This window comes from Anabrus simplex, chromosome 2 (assembly GCF_040414725.1).
Source record: "Anabrus simplex isolate iqAnaSimp1 chromosome 2, ASM4041472v1, whole genome shotgun sequence".
NCBI classification, from domain to species: Eukaryota; Metazoa; Arthropoda; class Insecta; order Orthoptera; family Tettigoniidae; genus Anabrus; species Anabrus simplex.
Window position 1 is genome coordinate 1024303738 of NC_090266.1, and position 23977 is coordinate 1024327714.

Consider the following 23977-nt stretch of genomic DNA (forward strand, 5'->3'; position numbering starts at 1 on the left):
TACTAGTCCGATATTTCTCTTTGAAAAGGTCATTCATCTTCTGACAGCTTAAATCGGACGAAAGAAGTCTGTACTCTCGCAATGAATAATGTGAAGACATTAAGGGGAATTAAGCTATATGGTCATTAAGCACTTGCACCAAATCTTCACTATGAACTGTTTTTATTTCCTTTGCTTCTGTTATCTTTTTGAGGTTTCCCCGGAAGAAGTAAACTCTGGAGCCTCTGCAGGCGTTTGGTACTGACATCACCAAACAAACTCATAAAAGCCACATTACAAACTTGCACCCACTGTAAACTGACAAAGACATTGTACTTAAACACTTTGTAGCTTACTGATTGTGGGGTTGCAGGTAGGTCTTCTATGTTTTATATGCTCATATTCAAGAAGGCTCGATAAATATGTCTTGTTCTTTTTTACTGTTTCAGTTCACTGTAAAGTTTTATTATCTTCATCTGCTCATTTTCACCTATTTTCTCAAAATACTTCTTGATACACTTGAAAAATAAATTACCAATTATGTAGCCTATCTTGTTTTACAAAGAGACACAGGCCAAGGCCAACACACACATAAAAATTAAGCTAGGCTTTGTATTGATCAACTGTGGTAATTAAGAGACATAATTTTGACATCAGTTGTGATTAGAACCTTACAAATGCAATATTATCAACAAGCAAAGTAGCATTAAATATAAAAGTGTTGTCAAAATAAAAGCTTATAAATGTATTTCAGTATTAACTTGATATCAAACATGACAGAAAATGGCCTATTGTATAAGCTGCAACTACTCATCGTGTATAGTTGAAATATTAGCTACCTCTAATCCTTCCTTGCTTTATCGTATTACATTTGTAATCTTGCTCATTTCTTACACCCTTCTTATGGCTTTTACAGCTGCCAGAACACTCAGAAACTGCATTAACCGATGGTGTAATCTTGGTAATCGTAGTTACCAAACAAGTGAAGGCATACTCAGCTGTTTGGCCAAAGAGCAGGCAGCTGTTCCTTCCTGTAAGCAGAGAAGTCATTCAAGAAAGGGCACTTACTCCAGGGACATGTGCCCTTTCCTAAGCAACTTCCCAACCACCCACAAATCAGCATGTTACTGATTGGATAAGTGTTGTTTCTTTTGTGAAAAGATGCACCAGGACAACAAGAATGTTAATCTACATTTTTTTTTAATTGACAATTTGGACATGTGCCCTTTCTTAAGACTGATTCAATTGAAAGCAGAGTTTTTGTAGTGCTGTAATAAATTTGTTAAAGGGCGACATGGTTCAAATTAAGTAGAGCTCCTGCTCCATTCAGCAAAGTACATTCACATAAAATTTGTGCATGTTAATGGAGTTGATACGTGTAGTTCAGTGATGGTTCATCATCACCATCATTTTACAGTTCCAGTTTCCCAGGTACTGTTGGCGAGCGTCTTCCATTCTGTCGTATTGAGATATGTTCTGTTGTTAATGACGTCCTCCGGTGTCCTTCCCCAATCTGCAATGTCCATCTTTATGATGTCCATCCAGTGGGTTCTTGGTCTTCCCACCATCCGTTCCCTTGCCACATGTCTCTCCAAGTTAACATATGCTGTCCTTGTTGGCTCCATCCTCATTACATGCCGAAACCACCTCAGTCTGGACATGCTGACCCAATCTAACAATGATGTAACAATCCCAGCTTCCTTCCTAACCACATCATTCCTCAACTTGTCCAGTTTGGCTTTTTGAATTGTGGACCTAAGGAACTTCATCTCGGATGCCTGCAACCTTGATGAGTCTCTTAATAAGGGTGCAGGTTTCAATACCATAGGTTAAGATCGGTATGAAGTACTGATTGAACATCACCAGCTTTGATTTTGTTGGTACTTAGGGATCCCAGAGGAGTGTTCATACTAGCTGGTAAAACTGAGAGCTCTGTTGCACTCTATTTGCCACCTCCTTTGTGGCTAGTGTATCTCAAGATATTACACTGCCAAGATATGTAAAGCTTTCCACACTTTCTAGTGGATGGTTTCCCAGCACGATATTCACTGGTTGTCCCTCTCTGTTTATTGCCATCACTACTGTTTTGAGTTTGCTTATCTCAGTGATGGTTAAGAATACAAATTATCAGAGTTATACTCCCAGTATATAATATACTACTAAATTCCAACAGGAAAGAACAGTAAGAATGCAAACATACAATAACAATTCTTATGGAACAATTATCCTTTTAAAACATGGAATGGAATGGCGTATGGCTTTTAGTGCCGGGAGTGTCCGAGGACATGTTCGGCTCGCCAGATGCAGGTCTTTTGATTTGACACCCGTAGGTGACCCGCGCGTCGTGATGAGGATGAAATGATGATGAAGACGACACATACACCCAGCCCCCGTGCCAGCGAAATTAACCAATTAAGGTTAAAATTCCCGACCCTGCCAGGAATCGAACCCGGGACCCCTGTGACCAAAGGCCAGCACGCTAACTATTGTAACTATTCTATTTTAAAACATATCTGTGCCTCATGCACACTGGTGTTTCATGTGCCTCTGTGCATTGGGCTACTTCATTCAGTCAACAATATTTTATACCCTTTCTTAGCAAACGTTTGTGCTCTTCAGAAGAAAGGAAATGGAGATCCTGTCTGATAGAATTTCTCTATAATTAAATGTAGCTTATGCAGTTTCTTATGTATTTTGTTTTCTTCTTTTGCAGGGACGTGTGGAATATTTTGTCAAATGGAAAGGTTGGAGTCGGAAGTAAGTCTGATAATAATTTTAACATTGTTGTATTTGGTATTTGTAGTTTAAAATGTGGAATGCTGTTGAAGATTGTGTTTTTACAGGCATAGTACATGGGAACCTGATGAAAACATTTTGGATAGAAGACTCATAGATATTTTTGAACAAAGTCAACGTGGGGACCCAACGTCTCATAAACGTGGACCAGGGCGAAAAAGGGACACAGCCCGCTACCAGGTAGGCTAACATTTATATTGTTAAGTTTTTGTTATTTATTTGATCTGGTACAGTGAAAGTATTGTTCTCATTGTTATAATTCATCACGTTTACCTTCCATATTATGTATGTTGTAATAATCTTGCATGTGATAAATATGTTCAAGTATAGAAACTTTTGTTTTAATTTTATGTTGGATGTTAATATTAATACCCATGGATCCTGACTGGCTGTGGTGGTGATTCTGACTAATCAAGTATACAGTAAGGGAGGGGACATCAATGGAAAGAGTTTTATCCTATTAAGGGCCGGTTTGACCATTTGCTGGTAAAATGGCTGGCAGCTACGCAGGAGGTAAAGTACCTGGGGGTGTAAATCAGCTGGTACTTCGGCTTGCGTGCAACCACCTCCGCGCATGCGCTAGGTAGCTACCCGGAACTAGAGTTATGGACAATGATTTATGTTAAGCTTTCGTGAGGTTAATCTATGAGCTTCAAAATCAATACCTATTTGGAATTAAAATCTAGAGATTACATTTTCTAATGCCAGTTATAACCTGTCATGTAACGCAGAGTTTTGGAAAATATTCTCGTAGTAGATAGGTCAAGTCGCTCGCTCCGTAATAGAAGGTATGCAGGTTCTCTTAGTCTTTCTAATTTACATTTTAAAATGTATTTTCGTTCCCTGCCATTGTTCTTAACTCTCTTTTACGCGCTTCCATGTACGTATATACACATTTTCCTTATGGACTTATTGCCTTTGAGCATTCTATCTGCAGGCTTCTGTGAATTGATCAAGTATCTCCACGATCCTCTATTTGTAACTAGCTCTGTGACCTCGTTTAGTTCCACATGCTTCCATTTATTCATAATGCATTTCATTCTAATGTTTAATTTTATGAAGATAAAGTTGGAAGATACTGTAAATGTAAAGAACTAATCGGGGTAAATATCCATTCGTCCGAAGAGGAATTAGGGAATGGAATAGTTCCCAATTTCTTTGAAATTGTTTACGAGAAGACTAGGTAAATAACTGATAGTGAATCTGCTACCTGGGCGACAATCCTATATGCTTTACTACTATAATGAAATGATGATTGGAATTAATAATAAGATCATTTTCTATAAGTAGCACACACATACAACATTTTCCTAGTAAACATAATATTGTGATTAAACATTTCAATGAACTATATTATTAACAAAAGAACATATGAAAGGAGGCATACGGATGAATGCAACACTAATAATGAAAATAAAGAATATTCGGCATAATGAAGACTCGAACCCACGTACCTCATATTATGAAGCGAGCACGTTAACCATTACACTACAAGAACACTTGGGGTAATAGAAATACATATAGTAACTTATACCTAATGTCTGAAAACTGAAAAATTAAAATTAGAAAATTAAAGGCCGTTTGAGATGATTTCCAAATAGGTTTTGATTTTATATACTTAGTAGAGTTTATTTGCAAAAGCTTGACTTATAAAATGTGTCTCCGACGCTGTCGATGCGAGAGGCTGGTGTGACCATTGCTACTCAAGGGATGCATTAATGTTTAAAATCCTGCAATATAATATCAATCACTGTTATGGCATCATGTTTTTATCAAGCTAATTTAAGCTGTATGTCACCAGAAATACAGCTAATAATGTTCAGCTCTCAAAACTTGCCCGGCAGGTAAAGTCTTATCAGGCCCTCAAAGTGGTCGATAAATTACGCGCGGCGGGTAACTACGATTTATACTGCCGATAGCGCTACCTGGTAGTGGTCAAACGGAAATATCCTTTTACGCGGAGGGCAAGTTATGCGCTACATTACCTGTAGGTGGTAGAACTGACCCTGAACCTCTTATATTATCTTATTGATTCAGTAAAACTCTGCTTAACTGAACTAAAGGGGGCAGAACTATTTTGGATAATACATTTTTTGAATAAACAGTGGGAACTATTGGAGCGAAATGGATAAATATTCTACTCCTATGAGCATGCAGTATTGTTTAAATTCAAAATAGACTTTATTTAAATATATAAAGTACAGTATTCAGTCAAGAGCTGTGGCAGATTCTCTATCAATTGTTTACCTAGTCTTTTCTTAAATGATTTCAAAGAACTTGGAAATTTATCAAACATTTCCCTAAGTCCTCTTTCTATAAATGAATATGTTTCCTCTTGATTTCCAACTTCTTTATCTTCATATTATGGTCTTTCCTAGATAATAGATACACTACTTCATAAAATCAGAAATGTTTTTTGAACTTCCTTCTTGCAGTGCTTGCGAGCAGCTATATCATGCCATGACCTGATGAGCATTCTATCGGCTGGTGTGAATTCTCTGCTTTGTTTGGCAAACCAGAAGTATTCATAGTTTGGTGTTTGAAAACATTCAACAAGTGTTCCTGAAATTTTGGCTTCACTTTTTACCCAGACAGATACTGTTGAGATACTGACAGCATAATCTGCTGCTATGTTTTGTAACAGTCTCCCTTTTCTACCTCCACGAACCTGCTACGCAGGCGTAGCAGGGGGAGAGGTGATACTCCCACGTGGCGCGTCCCAGGTGGCGGATAGGGGGGTCCTAACCGGCTTGCCGGCGGACTTGAGGGAAATAAATACCTCTCGCGGACCAAACACACACCCCCTGTGGGTGGGGGAGGCTGACGAATAATACACCCACGGTATCCCCTGCCTGTCGTGAGAGGCGACTAAAAGGGGCGACCAAGGGATGAATGAATTAGAACCATGCAACTACTTTCGATTCGTACCATCATGCGGGGAACACCATGGGTTGCATGTACTTGCGAGTAGTATCACTAATATGGTACTAAATATGTTTGTGATTCGTTGCAGTAAAAAGCCTGGCCTGGTGGATTCCAGTACCCGTGCGTTGTACCCATGTGGGCAACACCGCGGGTCTGGGCGTAGCCTGTGAGTTGTACCACTATATGAGCGACACCGTGGGTCTGCGTTGCCTGTGATTAGTACTCACTATGTGCGGAACACCACGGGGCCCTTAGGACCGGCACCCGTGACTAGTACCCTAGGTGAGGAAACTCATCGGTTTGCGTTGGCTGTAGGTGACGCCATTGTGTGCGAAACACCATAGGTCTGCGTTACCTGTACGAAGTACAATACTTGTGAGTAGTACTATCTTTTGTGGAACACCGTGAGTCTTCGCTACTTCTGATTAATACCCCAACATGACACATACCATGGTTCTATTTTACTCGCGACATGTACCATTCTGTGGGGCCTTAGACGTGGATTTTGCACCCCCTTTAGACACCAAGCATCATTGTGCTTTATAAGTGGTACCTTGGTCGGTAATACTGTTATTTTCGTTCTCTATTGAATCCGATCCACTGGTTTTTGTTTTTGTTTGTTTTGTGTTTTGTTGGGTTCCTGTCCATCCATTCATTCTTCATGACATTTTTTATTTTTATTTTGGTCAGTGGATGCCTTTGTAATTTTTGTTCTTTCATTTCGTACCATTAGGGGCCGATGACCTTCGCTGTTAGGCCCCTTAAAACAACAAGCATCATCATCAACCTTTTCTACCTGTCTAATTGCTCCAATTTCTATTCACTTCTTATCACAACATGTTTCCTTTTCACTGACATAATATTAAAAAGACATGCTCAAAGCACTTATACTGATCAGTGTCAAGGTAAAATACAGTAATATATTAAAGGACCTCTTGAAAATTATTTTTATGAACTCAAGGGGACAGGGGATTTAGAGGGAGCTCATTTTGGTTTCCAGGGTATAATGGGAAAACGGCAGTGCATAAATTTGTGAAATCTGTATTTAAATTCAAGATTAAATGTGGAAGAAACTAAGTCGCAAATTATTTTTATGAAATTTAGGGTGCAGGATTTTTTGAGAAGTTTTTATAGCAACAAGAGTAAACTACTGCACGTACAAAACTTCAATATTTAAGTTAAAGGCAAACTGGGAGAGAAAATAAACAGATCATATTTATAGGCTCGGAGGTGGGGGATGCAGTTCATTGCATTTAATAACACCGTGTACCACTGTGCCATCATGTTGCCCCATGAAAAGAATCATATAAATTAAAGGTGCTTATGAAAAAACTGGAAAAAACCAAATTGCACTTAAGAAACAACACCTAAATAACAAAACCAGACTCGGTTAAAAATCATAGCAAACTGATGTCACGTTGTGATATATTGTTGCACAGCACAGCATTAAAATCTTCGGTAACAACTGCTGTATACTACAAGAATATTAGAACATACACACAAATAAATATGACTTCTCATCAACAGTGATAAGCTACCAGCGATACACAGCATAATGGATTCCCACAGGTGTGCTAGGTACCAACTGATGAGCCCACCCTAGCACACGGGGGCGAAACGCTGGCAACCAGGAATGAGTTAGCTGGAAAATTTATAATGTACAAAAACGGACCATTTATATTGGTATTATAAATTACTCATTTGGAACAAATATTTCAGATTCCCTGTGGGAATCAACATCTGTATTATCTGATGGCCAAGCAGGCATCAATTTTTGATAATGAGACAAATTCTCTCATAGTGCATTGGCACTGCCAGTGGCTACAATTAGCCTATGCAGTGGCCTTCACGGTATGCACTAGCCAGCGTCTTGGTAGGTGTGCTAGGTACCAACTGATGAGCCCAGCCTAGCACTCGGGCGAAACGCTGGCAACCAGGAATGAGTTAACTGGAAAATTTATAATGTCCAATAACGGACCATTTATATTGGTATTACATACCACTTAGTCGAGCAGCTCGTCTTCTTTCTCCCAAGTCTTCCCAGCCCAAACTTTGCAACATTTTTTAACGCTACTCTTTTGTTGGAAATCACCAAAAATAAATCAAGCTGCTTTTCTTTCCAGTTCATGAATCGAGTAATCTTGATGAGGGTCCCATACACTGGAACCATACTCTAGTTGAGGTCTTACCAGAGACTTATATGCCTTCTCCTTTGCATCTTTACTACAACCCCTAAACACCCTTGTATCCATGTGCAGAGATCTGTACCCTTTATCTATAATCCCATTTATGTGATTACCCCAATGAAGATCTTTCCTTATATTAACACCTAGATACTTACAATGATCCCTAAAAGGAACCTCCACCCCATCAACGCAGTAATTAAAACTGAGAGGGATTTTCCTATTTGTCTTATTTTTCCTATTTGCTATTTCCTTCTCAGTGTCCTCTCCTTGGATGATATTTATGGATCTATTTAGAAAACCAAATTAACTTTTCTGTTCATCTGTCATTTGAAGTATAGCTGAAGATATATATTTTGCTAATGGATCCCTGTTCTCTGGATATGAATTTTACGACTTTCTTAGCTTAGATATACATGCAGTTGAGTACATGGAATCTTGCTGATATAGAAATAGTGCTTTATGTTGGTGAGGGAATATTACAGCACCTTTTCCCCACCTGCGGCGATCTCCTTATCTGGTGTTGTCAGTTCCTTTGTGTTGATTGGCAGCCTAATCTAGCCCTAAGTTCAGTTTATCGAGGTGAAGACAGCTAAATGATTAACTTACAAGGCAATCCATTTCAACCACTAACTCTTAGAGGGTGGAATTTAATATATTAAATCCCATAACGGGTTGCTCGCGAGTGGAGTTTAATATATTAAATGGTCAGAGATCCAGCGTCACTGCTGCACTTAGTAATGAAAAACACAACAGATGGCAGTGAACAACACTTACAGGTCTGGCTGAAAGGGGAATCCTCAAATAGTTACGTTATCTCCCTGCTGGCTTTTTACAAGCTGTAAGAGGCTATCATGTTCAGTCAAGCATGCGTCACGAGTTTTGAAACCAGCTTTTTTGTGGTTTATATAGCTATTTTGTGACATGCTTAGTAAGAAGAGAGTCGGTAAGCAATAGATTGCTTCAAGTTTGGACTTGAAGGATGTTGATGAAAGTGATTTTTTCATATGAAGTGTCCGAAGACGGAAATTTAAGTAGTGAGTCCTCTCAGTGCAAGAGCGACTCAAGTGCCCCAGAGAATGAAACAGCTGACGAAAGGACTGACATGAGTAACTTAGACGTGGGACCTTCAAGTACCATTAAGATGTATAATATTAATCAAGGACCAATTTTACATTCATGTTTTGATATGGCAACTGAGCCTACAGAGTACTTTTCACTTTTTTTATACCAAAATTTTGATATAATTCACCAGGAAGCAGTAATTCAAGGATACAAATGGAAACGACTGGCAACACCTCCAACTAGAAGATGTAGAATCAAAGATTGCTAATCTCCAACACTATCTGATATAAGGGCTCTGACTGGCATAATAACTTGTGTGTGGAATGACTCTTGTGCCCTTTTTGCACTAACATGCTGCCGCAAAAATTTTTGATAATATCCTATGGACTTCTGCGCTGGAGTACATCCAATATTCAAGGTAAGTAATCATTTAATTTGCCATAACTTCAGTCCACATACAGACATAAAACGCTTCTGCCCACGTAGGGCTGAGATTCACTTTTTCTCTACTCCTCCTCTGTCACTTTTTACCTAGAGCAGACCTTTCTTCATAGGTTAGCATTTTTTTTTTAATGCCAGAATTTATTTCAAACCAATAAGGGATTGGCTTGTTACAGGGCTGGTGTGGCCAGCAAATGTTAAAGCTGGTTCTGACAACATTTGATAAGAAAAAACATTATTGGAAACAACAACAACAGTCCGGCCCCGCGCTGTAGGGGGGCAGCACGTCCGCCTGTGACCCGGCGGCCCCAAGTTCAATTCTGGGCTGGGTCAGGGTTTTTTGATTGTAAATGATTAATATCCCTGGCCTGGGGACTGGGTGTTTGTGTCATCCTTAACATTCCTTTCCTCACATTCAACATTCTACACTTCCTCCATTCCAATTACATGCAGGTTCATGTCACATGGTGCAAGTATGGGCAAAAGATCTCCATAGGTCGACGCCCCGAACAAATAGCATTTTTTTTAAAGCTGCTGCTACTGCTGCTGCCGCTGCTACTACTGCTACTACTACTACTACTACTACTACTACTACTACTACTACTACTACTACTTGACTGTGGGTAGCTTTGACATTTGTAACATTGACAGCATAAAATATGCTACATACAAAATTAATTAATAAAATCATATGAACTTAGCATCATTTGACATTAAATTGTTGCATCATTTTGTTCTTAACTATCAGATGGAAGTTATATCAGACAAGTTGAACATGCAAGGTTGTAGTACAGATAATGGAGACACATTTTTCTCCTTATAAGCAAATGATATCATCTGAAACAAAATTAATATATGAATTAACGAATGTATTAGTTACATCACCAAATCAGGAAGATTTGCTGCTGCTGTCACCACATGCATACCTCTCCATAGTAGTCATCTTCAATACTGTTTATCATGTTTGAGATTTCAGTTTTCTTGAAATTGATTTCAATACAGAATTCTGCACAAACATCTTCTGGTAAAACCTCATCCCATCCTATTTTCCTTTCCCATGTCTTCTGTAGAATGAGTTTGGGAATAAGGGTTACTGGGGCTCAAAATCCATCAAATATTTTCTGCACACTGGATAGTACCAGCCTTTGGGTTACTAAACCTGTAGTTGTGCTGAATTTGCATCCAAGTTCATCTGCGTCACAATACCATTGAAGTCCTAAGACATATTCAGTTGTACCAACACTGCAATCGAAGGAGTTCACCTATCCTCTCAAATTGAAACCTGCTGATGACATCAACTCTTGTGCCTTTAATGTAAATGTAATGTAATCTCTTCTTTTGGTACACCTCCAGTAAGACAGTTGTCCACATAAAATGCTTGTTTCATTTTATCAGCTACTTCCTTCAAATGAGTTAGGGCATCATCCATAAGGTGGTTCAGTACTGAAACTGATAAGAAGGGACTAGAACAGATGCCAAAAACCACCCTGCAATGTCTAAAAATGGTGACCTTTCAATTATCCCACCAAAGGAAATGAAGCATCTTCAGGATCAAATATAATCTGCAGGAAGGCCTACTTTGTATTAGCAATTAGACCTATAAGGTAGGATCAGAAATTGAGGAGTATGGATGGAACAAGGTCAGTGAGGTTTGGTCCAGGTTCGAGGCACTTATTCAGGGAATTACTATTTCTGTCCTTGTTGGAAGCATCAAACACTGGACTGATCTTTGTAGTGCCACGATCTTTCAGCACAGGTCTGTGAGGCAGATAATGCATAGGTCCATCCGAAACCTCATTTTCTATGCCTTCAACAATCCCCTCGTTAACCCATTCTTGAAACATTTCTCCATATCCTGAAATTTCTACATTCCTCATAACTTTCTTGAAGTGCTCAACAATTATTTCTGTAATTTCATGGTTTGTTTCCAAAAAGTACAGGATAGTTTAACAATGTAGCAGCCAGATGCCGCTTCTCTCATCACAACTCTCTTTCTTTTTGATCTGTTTGCCAGAATCTTTTATACCCATACCTTCAATTTCCCACCACCACCCTTGTTGATTGGGTCTGTGCAAGTAGAGTGTAAGACAAAACAGTTGGTGAGGTGATCTCAGAAGGGCCCATAAGTGTCCACCCTAAACAAGTTCTCACTGCCACAAGATTCTTATACACATGTACAAAGACTGGCGTGATTATCTGAGCCCAGACATCAGCTCCTAACAATAACTGTACATCACTAGCACTGTCATAATCATATTGTCTAACATCACTAAGTTCAATTGCCTTGTTCTTAAGCAAATTAAACAAGTCAGCATCAACTAGGGGAGCACTACCACAAAAACAATCAGAGCCTAGAACTGTAACCTCGTATCTGTTTCCTTCATTCATGCCCAACAGAGTTATCTGATAGGACTTCTTCATTCATACCCAACAGAGTTATCTGATAGGACTCAAAGCAAACAGGTGCTGTTTTACTACCTCCAAATAATTCTTGACTTAGGGTTACCTTTCCTGTTTGTTCCAACTCTTATTTCTTAGCACAGTACTTCTTTATGAAGCTTTTCTGCAATCCACTGTCACAAAGAACTCACACTCAGTGTTTGGATCCACCAACAATTACTTTAACAAGTAAGGTCTGCAGATTGGTCGCTTGTCCTTCATTACTATCTGTTATCATGCTAACTGTATTTGAAACTGAATCACCTTTAGGTTCATGTGAGGCTGTCTTCACATACATCAAAGCATAATGTTTCCCCTCTGCAAAGTGGGCACTTCACAAACATCTTACACTTAGCATTGACATGTCTCTGTCGTAGATACATAAATCAAGCTCCCTTTTTCTTTAACATTCCTGGGCATTCTTCTAGAGAACAATCGATAGCTACAGCACAGTCTTGAGAAGGATATGTGGTTCTGATACAAAATACACAGGCTATTTCTCTGTTGTTCTTGTTTCCCTTACTAACTGAAACTTCCTCTACTGAAATTAAAACAGTCACTGAAGGTACTTCCCTCATCTTAATCTTGGTTTTATCGTCCTGCTTAACTCAATCTACCTTCTCATTAGCTTCAAAAGAACCTTGCCTTAGCTTAAGTCGTTCTTCATCTTCGACCTCAGTCTTTAAACAGGCTAACAATTCTGTCAAGCAACAGTTGGGTTCCTTGGTAGGCATTTCTTTTGATACACGATACCTGTCCCAAGTTTTAAACATAACCTTTGGTAAGGCACTCTCCACAAGGGGAAAAAGCATCGCAGCATTATACTCCTTTTTCACTCCTGATGAATCAAGCGCTCTCGCCTGTCCTTCCAGACTGTCATACAGTTGTGCTATGGATCATAAATTATCTTTCATTATCACCAAGGATAGAAGTTCCCTAACAGTGTTCAATAAGTAACTCATCCTTCCCATACATATACCGTAAAGCGGGGTAACTTCGGCCATACAGGGTAACTTCGGCCACTGACGAATAGCAACACTTATTTTCTCCTGCCTCCTAAACTGAAAAAGATAAACCACTTGCAACAACTGAAATGCACGTACGATAGAATGCTCTATCAACACTCGGTAGTCCAAAAAACATTGGTGGGCTCATTTTTGAGTCAATCCATTTTTTTCGCAGCCCCGACTATTGTCTTGTCTGGTAACAGCAGAAAACAAACTGTTCTCTAGCCCCAGCATTCGATTCTCCATTCCAGTGGTTTATGGGGTCCAAATGTAAGTACGTCTGGTAACTGATCAATCTAATTTGATGCATTTTATTCAAATAGGTTTTCCAGGGAATAGTTTTGTGATGAAAGTTGTCCACTTCCGGGGTAACTTCGGCCATGCCAAGAACGTACAGGAAAACATTACGCGGCCGCGAGTTTTGTAATTACGAGCCTGTTTACTTCAAGAATGCTTTAGAAGAGATTAATAAAGCCACAATAACAATAAACGGAGAAGTTTATCCCGACAGGGAGGAGAAAGACGGTTCCTATTTTCAATGATAAATAGACGGAAATCAGTTGACATGGACGAGGCGCAATTAAGAACTTGATTTACGACCCAGATATTTTCTAATTTAGAAGACAGTGTATTATGAGAACAGTCTATAAGATTGCTTCTTTTCCGATCCCCTTTTCCCTCCATACTATTGAGCTTTTGTGATTTTCGTACTTTTTATTTATTATCTTTTGTACCATTACAAATAATTACGCAATGCAACACGTAATTTGTAATATCATACAATGCTTGTATGCTTAGGCTAAACAAAATAGTTTCTTCTTTGTGAAAAATGTGAATTTGATCACTATACTTCTGTTTCACCACAAATCATTTTAATTTGTTTGTAATTGTTGATACTGGGCTTTTTGCAGGTTTTTAAAAAACATTCACAGTGGCTGAAGTAACACTACATCAAAGAAAACTTTGTTTTAAGAGATATTTTTATGGCGGCCGAAGTTACCCCAAAACTCCGGCCACTCTTTCGATAATTATAATTCATTACTGAATAACAATTTGAATTATGTTCATATTTAGAAATGAAGAACAAACATGGCAGATCTTATATTATATTTTTCAGAAAATTAGAGGGAATATTTCACATTTTAATTTAAAAAATATACGAGAAAGTGGCCGAAGTTACCCCGTTTTACGGTACTTCAACAAATCTACAGCCTTTTTATAGTTTTCTTTGGAAGGAGGAAAGCTTCTACCAGTTTCTGAGCAGGTGAACCAGGTTTCATACACTGAATCAGAAAAACAAATTTGTTTTCATCTTTAAGGCTGCAATCTTCATGCATTTTAGTAAATTGCACCCGAAACCAAATCCAACCTTTCACGTTCCAGTCAAACCTTTTGAGCTTTAGTCTTAATAATCTGTGATTGGAAGAAGGTGAACAGTTACTATTGACTTCAGAAACAGGTTGATCTACAACTTGTAAGGCCTGCACCTTTTCTCTAACCTTAAACAATTTCAGTTCGTATTCACTGCATTTGTTGATCTCTGTTTCAAACATGATATTTCTCTACAGCAGTTCATTGTAGACTTCATCATCAATATGTTTTAACTTCTTGTATCTTTCTACAAGTGAAGTATACCTGCTACGAATTTCCAGTTGGTCGTTATTGGCAATATTCAACAGTTCTTCAAGCTTGTTCACTTCGCTAGTAAACACGCCTTGTAATACTCGGCGTTCGGTCATTGTTGTTCCAATTTAACTTGATATTGAAATTGTCAGTTGTCCTGCAATAACAAATCATTTACTTTAGCTTAATCACAATTTTATTCACGCACATAACACCCACTTCAAAACTACAGCCAAGGAAACTATATAACAAAATGGAACAAAACTGTCTTTCTTCTGCCGGAAATTGATTAATCGAATAAGATATAACTTACGTTCTCCACACTGGTGTTTGAGTTGAGAAGGATATTGCATGTAAATATCTAGAGGGACATTGTGTATTGCTAACTGTGTATACTCTAGGGTTAGTTCATTATATTGGGAAGTTAGTTATGTTTGGTTATTTTAGTTATGTTTAGTTAGAGTTGATTACGGTCAGTCCATTATATTAGGTTGTTGGTTAGTGCATGTCTAGTTATGTTTAGTTAGTTGTGTTTAGTTATGCATAGTTCATTGTATTGTTATATCTGTGATAATGGTTAGTTAACTGTATTAGGAAATTAATTAATATTGCTAATTATTGTTAAGTTGTGCTAGTTAAGGGCTATTGTTCTATGTTAAATGCCTACAAAAATAATCATTTATGTTAGAGTATCGTGTTCGCAGTTCAGTCCAGGTGTAGATAGAATTGTTACTAGCCCAAGTCAAGGCTTGGAAGTAGAGGCCTCGCCCACACATGCTAGAGAGGCATCCATGGTTCCTCCACATGGGTGATACGGTGGTTCAGGTGAAGTGGGGCTGGTGCTTGGGGTGAAGGCTCACTGCGGGGTGCTGGAACCAACACATCACTTTGCTCTACGTAGCCTGGACAAGCCGTGGGTTGGAAAAGGGGCGATCCCAACCAAGGGGGAAAGTCATGGCTGTGAACTCAGTCATGATAATGCCAAGTGGAGACCATGTGAGTAGGCCTACTGAAGGGGGAACGAACCTGTCTAGGTTCGGGCCAGGGACGGACTGCTAGATGGATGACTGAGGGGCGAGGTCTCTGCTACGGAGAGCCTGAATTGCGGGAGGACAATGTCTGGCTGTATGCCTCACCACAGATGGTGAGAACAATGCTCAGGACCCTAGAAGGGGCAAAAACCCTATGATTGATTGAAATATGGATGCTTATAAAGAACCAATTTCAAAAAATTCGACATCAAGGGAAGCCAAGGAAGCTCCAGTAGAGCAGATCCAGGAGCAAGCCCAAGATGAAAAAATGGAGACAGAAGTCCCAATTGGACAGGCTGTTGCCAACTCAAAACAACAAATGGCAACAGAAGCTCCAGGAGAGCAGACTGCTGTCAGAATCAATCAGCACGATACCAAACTTCTAACAGCAGAGTGAAGAGTGCTGAATGCCACTTCAATGGATAAGACAGGAAGGAGAGCCGTTTTAGCCCTTGGTGAAAGAGACTTTGAAGAGCTCAAAAAGATAAGCCTTAAGGCCAAGCTTGGACTTGGGCAGATCAAGTTTCAAGTCATCAGGGGAGAAACGAAACCCAATGTTGATAAAGGTGGAGCTGGAGGTCCTTCGGGCCAATCTTCAGCATAAAAAAGCAGCTGTGGCCAATTTCGTCCAGAAGTTTGAGTCCAAGGCTATTGACGTGGCCCTTACTCAAGAGCCATGGGCAGTCAAGGGCAGAGTAGCAGGATTGATGAAATCTGGAGGTAAACTGATGTACGAAACAACATCGGAAATACCCAGAACATGTCTTCTTGTGAACAGGAAATTAAAATGTCTTATGTTGCAGGAACACTGTTTACAAGACTTAACCATGGCCAGGATTAAACTTGGTTAATTGGGAGAGACCCAGAGAAATAACCATAGGCTCTGCATACCTTCCATATGACTCAACTAATCTGCCCCCTTCAGAAGAAGTTGAGAACCTAATTTGCAATGCAAAGAGGAAAGGTGAACACCTAGTCCTTGGAGCAGATGCAAATTCACACCATACGGCATGGGGCAGCACAAACTGCAATGCAAGAGGTGAGTCTTTACTGAACCTAGGAAACAAGCCTACATTTATAAATAAAAATCGTAGGGAGGTAATAGACATTACACTAAGCATTACACATATTGCAAATTTTATTAAAGACTGGAAGGTGCTGGAGGAACCATCATTGGCAGACCACCAGCACATCCAATTTGCAATAGATGTGAGACTTTGTGGAATTAAGATGTACAGAGATCCAAAAAGAACTAACTGGGACAGATACAGAGAAGTTCTAAGGAAGGCTGTACAAAAAATTCCAACTAATGTGAGAGGACAGAAAGAATTGGATGAGGCAGTGGAACTATTAGAAGAGGCCATTATAGACTCATTCCATGTAAACTGTCCTCTCAAAGAAAAGAAAAACACCAAAAAGGTAAGGTGGTGGAACAACAAACTAGCCACAATAAAAAAAATAGGTTAGTATGTTGTATAGAACATCATCTAGAAATGGTATGTGGGATGTATCTAGAGATACGGAAAGAAAAAAGAAAATCTTGGAAATTGTTCTGTGAAAAAGTGGAATCACACACTGAAACAGTAAGGCTCCAGAAGGTTCTGAAAGCAACCCATATAAATGAAGTAGGGGGACACTGGAGAAAACAGATGGGTCATTTACTCAGGCGGGGAGGGACACGCTGGAGATAGTAATGGCATGTCACTTTCCTGAGGCTGAGGAGATGACAGAAGAAGAAACAGTTAGAACAGAGACTGAAGCTCGAAGAGTAGACTGGAACTGTGCCAACAGAATAATAAAACACAACCATGTAAAATGGGCAGTTGACACGCTTCATTCTATAAAGGCTTCAAGGCCAGATGAGATACTTCCGATACTCCTACAGGAAGGACGGGAGATACTCGTCAATGCTCTGGCGGACCTTTTCAGAGCTAGTCTAGCTTTAGGGTATGTGCCAAAATCATGGTCTGAAACTAAAGCAGTATTCATACCTAAGCCTGAAAGGGCAAATTATGCCCAAGCCAAAGCATACAGACCATTATGTTTAACCTCCTCCATGCTGAAAGCAATGGAGAAAATACTGGACAACTATATCAGAAGAACGATGAAACTGAACTCAACGTTACATGAAAATCGATTTGCATATAGACCTGGCAGATCCACTGAAGTAGCACTCCACAAGTTGATTTGTAAACTAGAGGAAGGCCTAGAATATAAAGAAATTGCACTGGCGGCATTTCTAGATATAAAAGGAGCATTCAGCAATACAACCTATGACTCTGTGATCAAAGCATTGGAAAAGAGCAAGGTGAGTAAAACCGTCATCAAATGGATTAAATCCATGTTAGACGGCAGGAAGATAAAAGCAACCCTGTTTGAAGAAACGCTGACGGTTAGGGCCACCCGAGGCTGTGCTCAAGGAGGAGTACTTTCTCCTCTGCTGTGGAACCTCATGGTGAACAAAATCATAGTTATGCTCAACGAACAGGGTTTTTGTACACAAAGGATACGCAGATGACCTAGTGATTGTGGTACGAGGTAAGGTGATGAGTGTTATCCAGGTCCTCAGGCAAAGATCACTTAATCTTGTGGAGAACTGGTGTCGGGAAGAACCAAACAAGATAACTCTGGTCCCTTTTATAAGAAGGAGGAAATTAGAGGGAAAGAGATCACTGAAGCTCTTTGGGCAAGAGATAGATATATATATGCACCTAGGTGTAGTGTTATATAAAAACCTAACCTGGAATCTTCATATAGAAAGGAACATAACCCGGGCCAAGAACTTGCTGTATGCATGTAAGAGAACCGTCGGGAAGACATAGGGCCTAAGACCATCAGTGGTAATGTGGATATATACAATGATCATTAGACCATTGATGGCCTATGCTGCAATCATCCGGTGCCAGAAAGTAAGCCAAGGAAAAGTCAGTAGTTTGGATAGCCTACAGAGAATGGCATGCATAGCCATAACTGGAGCTATGAGAACTGCACCGACAGAAGCGTTGAATACTTTACGAGACCTCCCATCACTAGGCATTTTTATAAAAGGACAGGCTAGAATGAGTTCACATAGATTGGCACAATCAGAGTGCTGGAATGCACAAAGACCCAATTTAGGACACTGTAAAATTAACAGAGTAATAACAGAGGAAGAACTACACATGCCTTCTGATCATATGATACCAAAGTACAACTTTGAAAAATCATTTGAGACCCAGATAGTGAAAAAAGACTGGGATATCAACAAATGGAATACTGAGAAAGAAGATAAAGTGTGGTGGACTGATGGCTCAAAGACTGGGGATGGCACAGGAGGAGGGATCAATGGGAGAAGACTTGAGAGATCAATTCAGATGAGCCTGGGCAAACACACTACAGTCTTTCAAGTGGAAGTGATAGCTATCACAACATGTCGTGAAGAAAAGCTGAAAATGAACTATAGGAGTAAAAACATTTTTATGGATAGCCGAGCGGCCATTAAGGCACTAGAAGCTGTCCGGATAATATCCAGAATTGTCTGGTATTGCCTTTCACTTCTCCTGAAGCTCTCAAAGTACAACAGTGTCAAAATAATTTGGGTACCAGGGCATGCAGGTATAGAAGGAAACGAAAAGGCAGATAAACTGGCCAGGAAAGGGGCAGAAACACATTTTGTAGGCCCAGAACCTGTATGCGGGATTTCCTATGGACAAGCCCGACACTACATAGGAAAATGGGTACAAAAGAAACAATTGGAGAACTGGAAAAATACTCCAGGATGCAGGCTTGCAAAGAAACTGATGAAAGGACCAAACAAGATACTAAAGAACTGTTGAAACTCAGCAGAGAAAATATAAGATGGGTAGTAGGACTGTTGACAGGTTACTGCCATCTGAAAAACCACCTACATAGAATTGGAGTAATAAGAGACAATATATGTAGGAAATGTAATGAAGCAGAGGAATCAGCTGAACACATACTTTTTGAATGTGAGGCGCTGGGTAGAATCAGACTCTCCACTCTAGCACTACCAGGTGGAGAGAGATATATATATATATATATATATATATTGATTTTCCAAGAAGACCCAATAACAGCAACCTGCAGCTTTGTGAAGGGAGCAGGTATATCTAGGTGGGAATGAAGGAAAAACATGGTAGCAAAAGATCTTAGAGGTCGACGCTAATTAGGAACTAATATTTAGAGGCCCCATGAAGAAAAAAAAAGAAGAAGATGTAGATAGAAGCCCAGCTAGGATAATAGTTAATTTCTTAATTTTTTGGTTTTTTGGTTTTATTTTTTTATTTTGTTTTTAGATGCAAAAGGACTGTATGTGGGAATTCCTGTGCTTTTCTTTTTGGGCTAAATTTTGAAATATTGAATTTTTTTTTTACCTTATCCTGTGATACAACTGGGCCCCTCTGAAGCAAGGCTAACTTTTATTGGAGCAAAGTTAAGAATAAAAATGTTATTGGCTTTAAGTCCCACTAACTACATTTTTATGGTTTTCGGAGACACCAAGGTACTGGAATTTAGTCCCTCAGGAGTTCTTTTATGTGCCAGGAAATCTACCAACACGAGGCTGACATATTTGAGCACTATCAGATACCACTGGACCTAGCCAGGATTGAACCTGTCAAGTTGGGGTCAGAAGGTCAGCGCCTCAACCATCTGAGTCACTCAGCCTGGTGCAAATTTAAGCTCATTTGGAGCAACGTATTTATCCAGTCTTCTGGTAGGACATAATATGTTGTCATCAAGTAATAGTCATAGTTTCTTCTCTAATGTCAAGGCATTCCTTTAGTGCAAGGAGTGTGAATATACTCCATAACTGGGAGTAAAGTATTCAAACCCTTTCATCTCTAACACAGTTGTTTGGATCAAACCCCACTTCTCCCATGTGGCCTGTGTCAGGAAACTGTCGCTGTTGCTGGTGTCATTGTGTTTCAGTCCCTGGGAGCAGTACAATCCTGCCAAATGAGAAAACCCTTCCGTGTAGATGAGCAGTCTTGGTGTTGGAGTGAGAGTGAAACTGAAAAATTGTTGGCGCATTGGTACCGGGTGAGTTAGCCATGTGGTTAGGGGCATGCAGCTGTGAACTCGCATCTGGGAGATAGTGGGTTCGAATCCCACTGTCGGCAGCCCTGAAGATGGTTTTCCGTGGTTTCCCATTTTCACACCAGGCAAATGCTGGAGCTGTACCTTAATTAAGGCCACGGCTGCTTCCTTCTCATCACTAGGTCTTTCCTGTCCCGTCGTCGCCATAAGACCTGTCTGTGATGGTGCGACGTTAAGCAAAAAAAGTAAAAAAAATGGAGCATTGGTGGCGGTGGCCAATCCATCATTCTCTCTTTTTGTTCCATCTCAGGAAGACTGTGCATCACAAGAAGCATCAAGCCTATAGTGTAATCATCCCCTCCTCATTTTTCTTTTATGACGATCTTTTTACTTCTTACATAACCGTGTGTAATACATTTTTTCGAGGCAGGGCTCAGTTTTGTGGGGAAGAGGATGTACCAGTTTATAAAATGCACATGCACATAAAAGGCCAATTCCTGGCATCGCGTGTTTACATTTGTACATTTCTGAGATTTATGCATAATAACGTCTAGATGAAACTTAACAACCTCCACAAATTTCATTGTTGTAAACCTGATGTATGCAATTTTATTAAATTTTAAACGTAGCAATCGGTGTTTACATGGAACAGACTTTTGACTTTACATACCTTTATGTCTTTTTCTAAATTCTGCGAATTGTGGCAACTATTATTGATAATGTCAAGATATTGTTTACAAGAAGGACAAAGGTACATTTTGCACAAAAAAAAAAAAAATGTGTAAGTTGCGTAATATCTGCGTAATATAGTTAAAGGAAATCATTGCACGTTTACTTGACAGCGTCCCGGGATTACACATGCAAATCAGTGCTCTGTCGACATGGCATGAGGGGCTAATAAATCTTAAAACTCCGCATCAAATACGATCACTGAATGACAAAATGTATATTTAATATCGCAGTAAGTAATAATAAAGAAGGGGTGTGATGGCGCAGCGGTTAAGCTGCTTGGAACCATCAAGACAGACTGGGTTCTAGTCCCGATTAATGCATGTGTGATTTTCGAGGTGAAAGTCATGTCCGGTGGTTCGGATTTCGCGTAAAAAATGAGGTCCCGTGGCTTATGATACTGAGGTTATCGGTTACATAAAACTACAAGCTTCATTCCTCCTCCTCATAATAATAATAATAATAATAATAATAATAATAATAATAATAATAATAATAATAATAATAATAATAATGAGGTATATAACTACAGATACTGGTACTGACATGTGGCCTACTTAATAGTATTTTTATGAATTGTCACACATTTATCTAACACTGATAACAGTGAATGGCCAGGCTGAGTGGCTCAGACTGTTAAGGTGCTGGCCTTCTAACCCCAACTTGGCAGGTTTGATCCTGGCTCAGTCCGGTGGTATTTGAAGGTGCTCAAATACGACAGCCCCGTGTCGGTAGATTTACTGGCACGTAAAAGAACTCCTGTGGGACTAAATTCACGCACCTCGGCGTCTCCGAAGACCTTAAAAATGTAGTTAGTGGGACGTAAAACAAATAACATTATTATTATTATTATTATTATTATTATTATTATTATTATTATTATTATTATTATTATTATTATTATTATTATGATAACAGTGAATGTAAAATGAACTAAAATATTTAAAAACAACTGAACATTCAATGCTTAAGTAGCCTACAGTTTGAATGAAAGCTTGGTCTGAAAAAAAAAAGCTCATTCTGCTTCTGGTATAGACTCATCAAAATACCATTTCCCACAAGTAAAACGAGTCACTGGGTAGTTTTCTTTTGATTTCAGTTACATTTAAAAAGCACTCTTCTTTCGTTGGTGGTTCACAAAACAGTTCAGCTTCACCGTTGCACTTACAAAAATTGGTTACAAAATAAATACCACGATTACTTTCATCCACTTCAAAAGCCGTATCACGGGGGTGGATTTTTGTCATCTGCTTCAATCTTGTAGTCTGTATTTGGAGAGAGTGTGGTAGTAGTTTCAGAATAATATTTTCTTGCCTGAACTATATATTTTTGAATGGTTCCACATAATGAATATCATCTGTTCCTGGTAGTGCACAGAAATGTACTTTGGTCGAAGTTTACAAAAAGAAGACCGACCGATTGCGTGATGTGGGTATTCTTCTTTAAACACTTTGTATGTGTCTTGCATTGTGACGTACATGACTCGTTTGTTTTCTAAAATTTTTCTCCAGAACTGTCCGTTACAGAGATAAAACCTCTTGCTCGAGGACATGGCCAACTGAACCAACTAATATCATCTGGATTGAGAAATATAAGAACGTTTTGATTTGGAAGTGAAGACTTCCTGTGCTTGCCGGAGGTAGATGAACTTACACCATATTTTACACTCAGCACAGAAACAACTTGCCGTTTCTTCTGCAGACTCACTGGTAAAGCTTGCTCCGAACGCTTTACAGCTTTCCCCAATGTTTGTTTGCATTTATAACCAGAGGTCGGCATACTCGGCTCTGCAGTCGATGTTGATGGTTTGTTGGACTTGAACAGGAAGTAACTGTTGGTAAGCCCTGAAGTGTTTTCTGAGCTCTGTGTTTCTTCACCGATTCTCGTACCTGTTGGCGGCGTACGAGTAACTGGGCAGGTGTCGTCTTTCTTCTCACGATACCGTTTAGAACGTTTCATGTGAGTAAACGGTATTACTAAATATCACCTCGGTAGTGTGAACACAGATTGCTATTCTGAAATACGTCCTTTACAAGTGAGTGTGACGCAGAACTGTATCCTGTCGGCAGAGTGTTGCGGCAGCGGGGAACGTCCCGGTCGCCTGCTAGCAAGAACACTGTAAACATGTGACGTATTTTACTACCAGCTTCGTGTGAATCCATTTGAAATATTAAACAAATGATATAGCAGCTTGTAACGGTGTGCAGTGTTGATTTTGCATACTAAGTTTTATTCAAAAATTTTTTTTTTTGCTAGGGGCTTTACGTCGCACCGACACAGATAGGTCTTATGGCGACGATGGGATAGGAAAGGCCTAGGAGTTGGAAGGAAGCGGCCGTGGCCTTAATTAAGGTACAGCCCCAGCATTTGCCTGGTGTGAAAATGGGAAACCACGGAAAACCATCTTCGGGGCTGCCGATAGTGGGATTCGAACCTACTATCTCCCGGATGCAAGCTCACAGCCGCGCGCCTCTACGCGCACGGCCAACTCGCCCGGTTTTATTCAAATTAAGCCACGCACTTTTCATCTACTGAAACTTTTATACCTTTTTCGTCGTGTGTTTACACGGCCTGCAGCAACAAATTCATTGCTTTATTACATCTTATATAAACTGTTAATATCCGTGGTTTCCCATTTTCACACCAGGCAAATGCTGGGGCTGTACCTTAATTAAGGCCACGGCCGCTTCCTTCCAACTCCTAAGCCTTTCCTATCCCATCG

The 23977-nt window shown here is 39.6% G+C and overlaps 1 protein-coding gene across 1 annotated transcript in view; it reads left to right on the top strand.

Moving 5' to 3' along the window:
* The window catches only part of LOC136863255 (polycomb group protein Pc), a 147889-nt gene that overhangs the window by 17225 nt on the left and 106687 nt on the right, over positions 1–23977 (top strand). Inside the window, exons 2-3 of the mRNA XM_067139638.2 lie at positions 2693–2736; positions 2823–2955. Of these exons, the coding sequence (XP_066995739.2) occupies positions 2693–2736; positions 2823–2955 (177 nt within the window). The remainder of the gene's footprint in view (positions 1–2692; positions 2737–2822; positions 2956–23977) is intronic.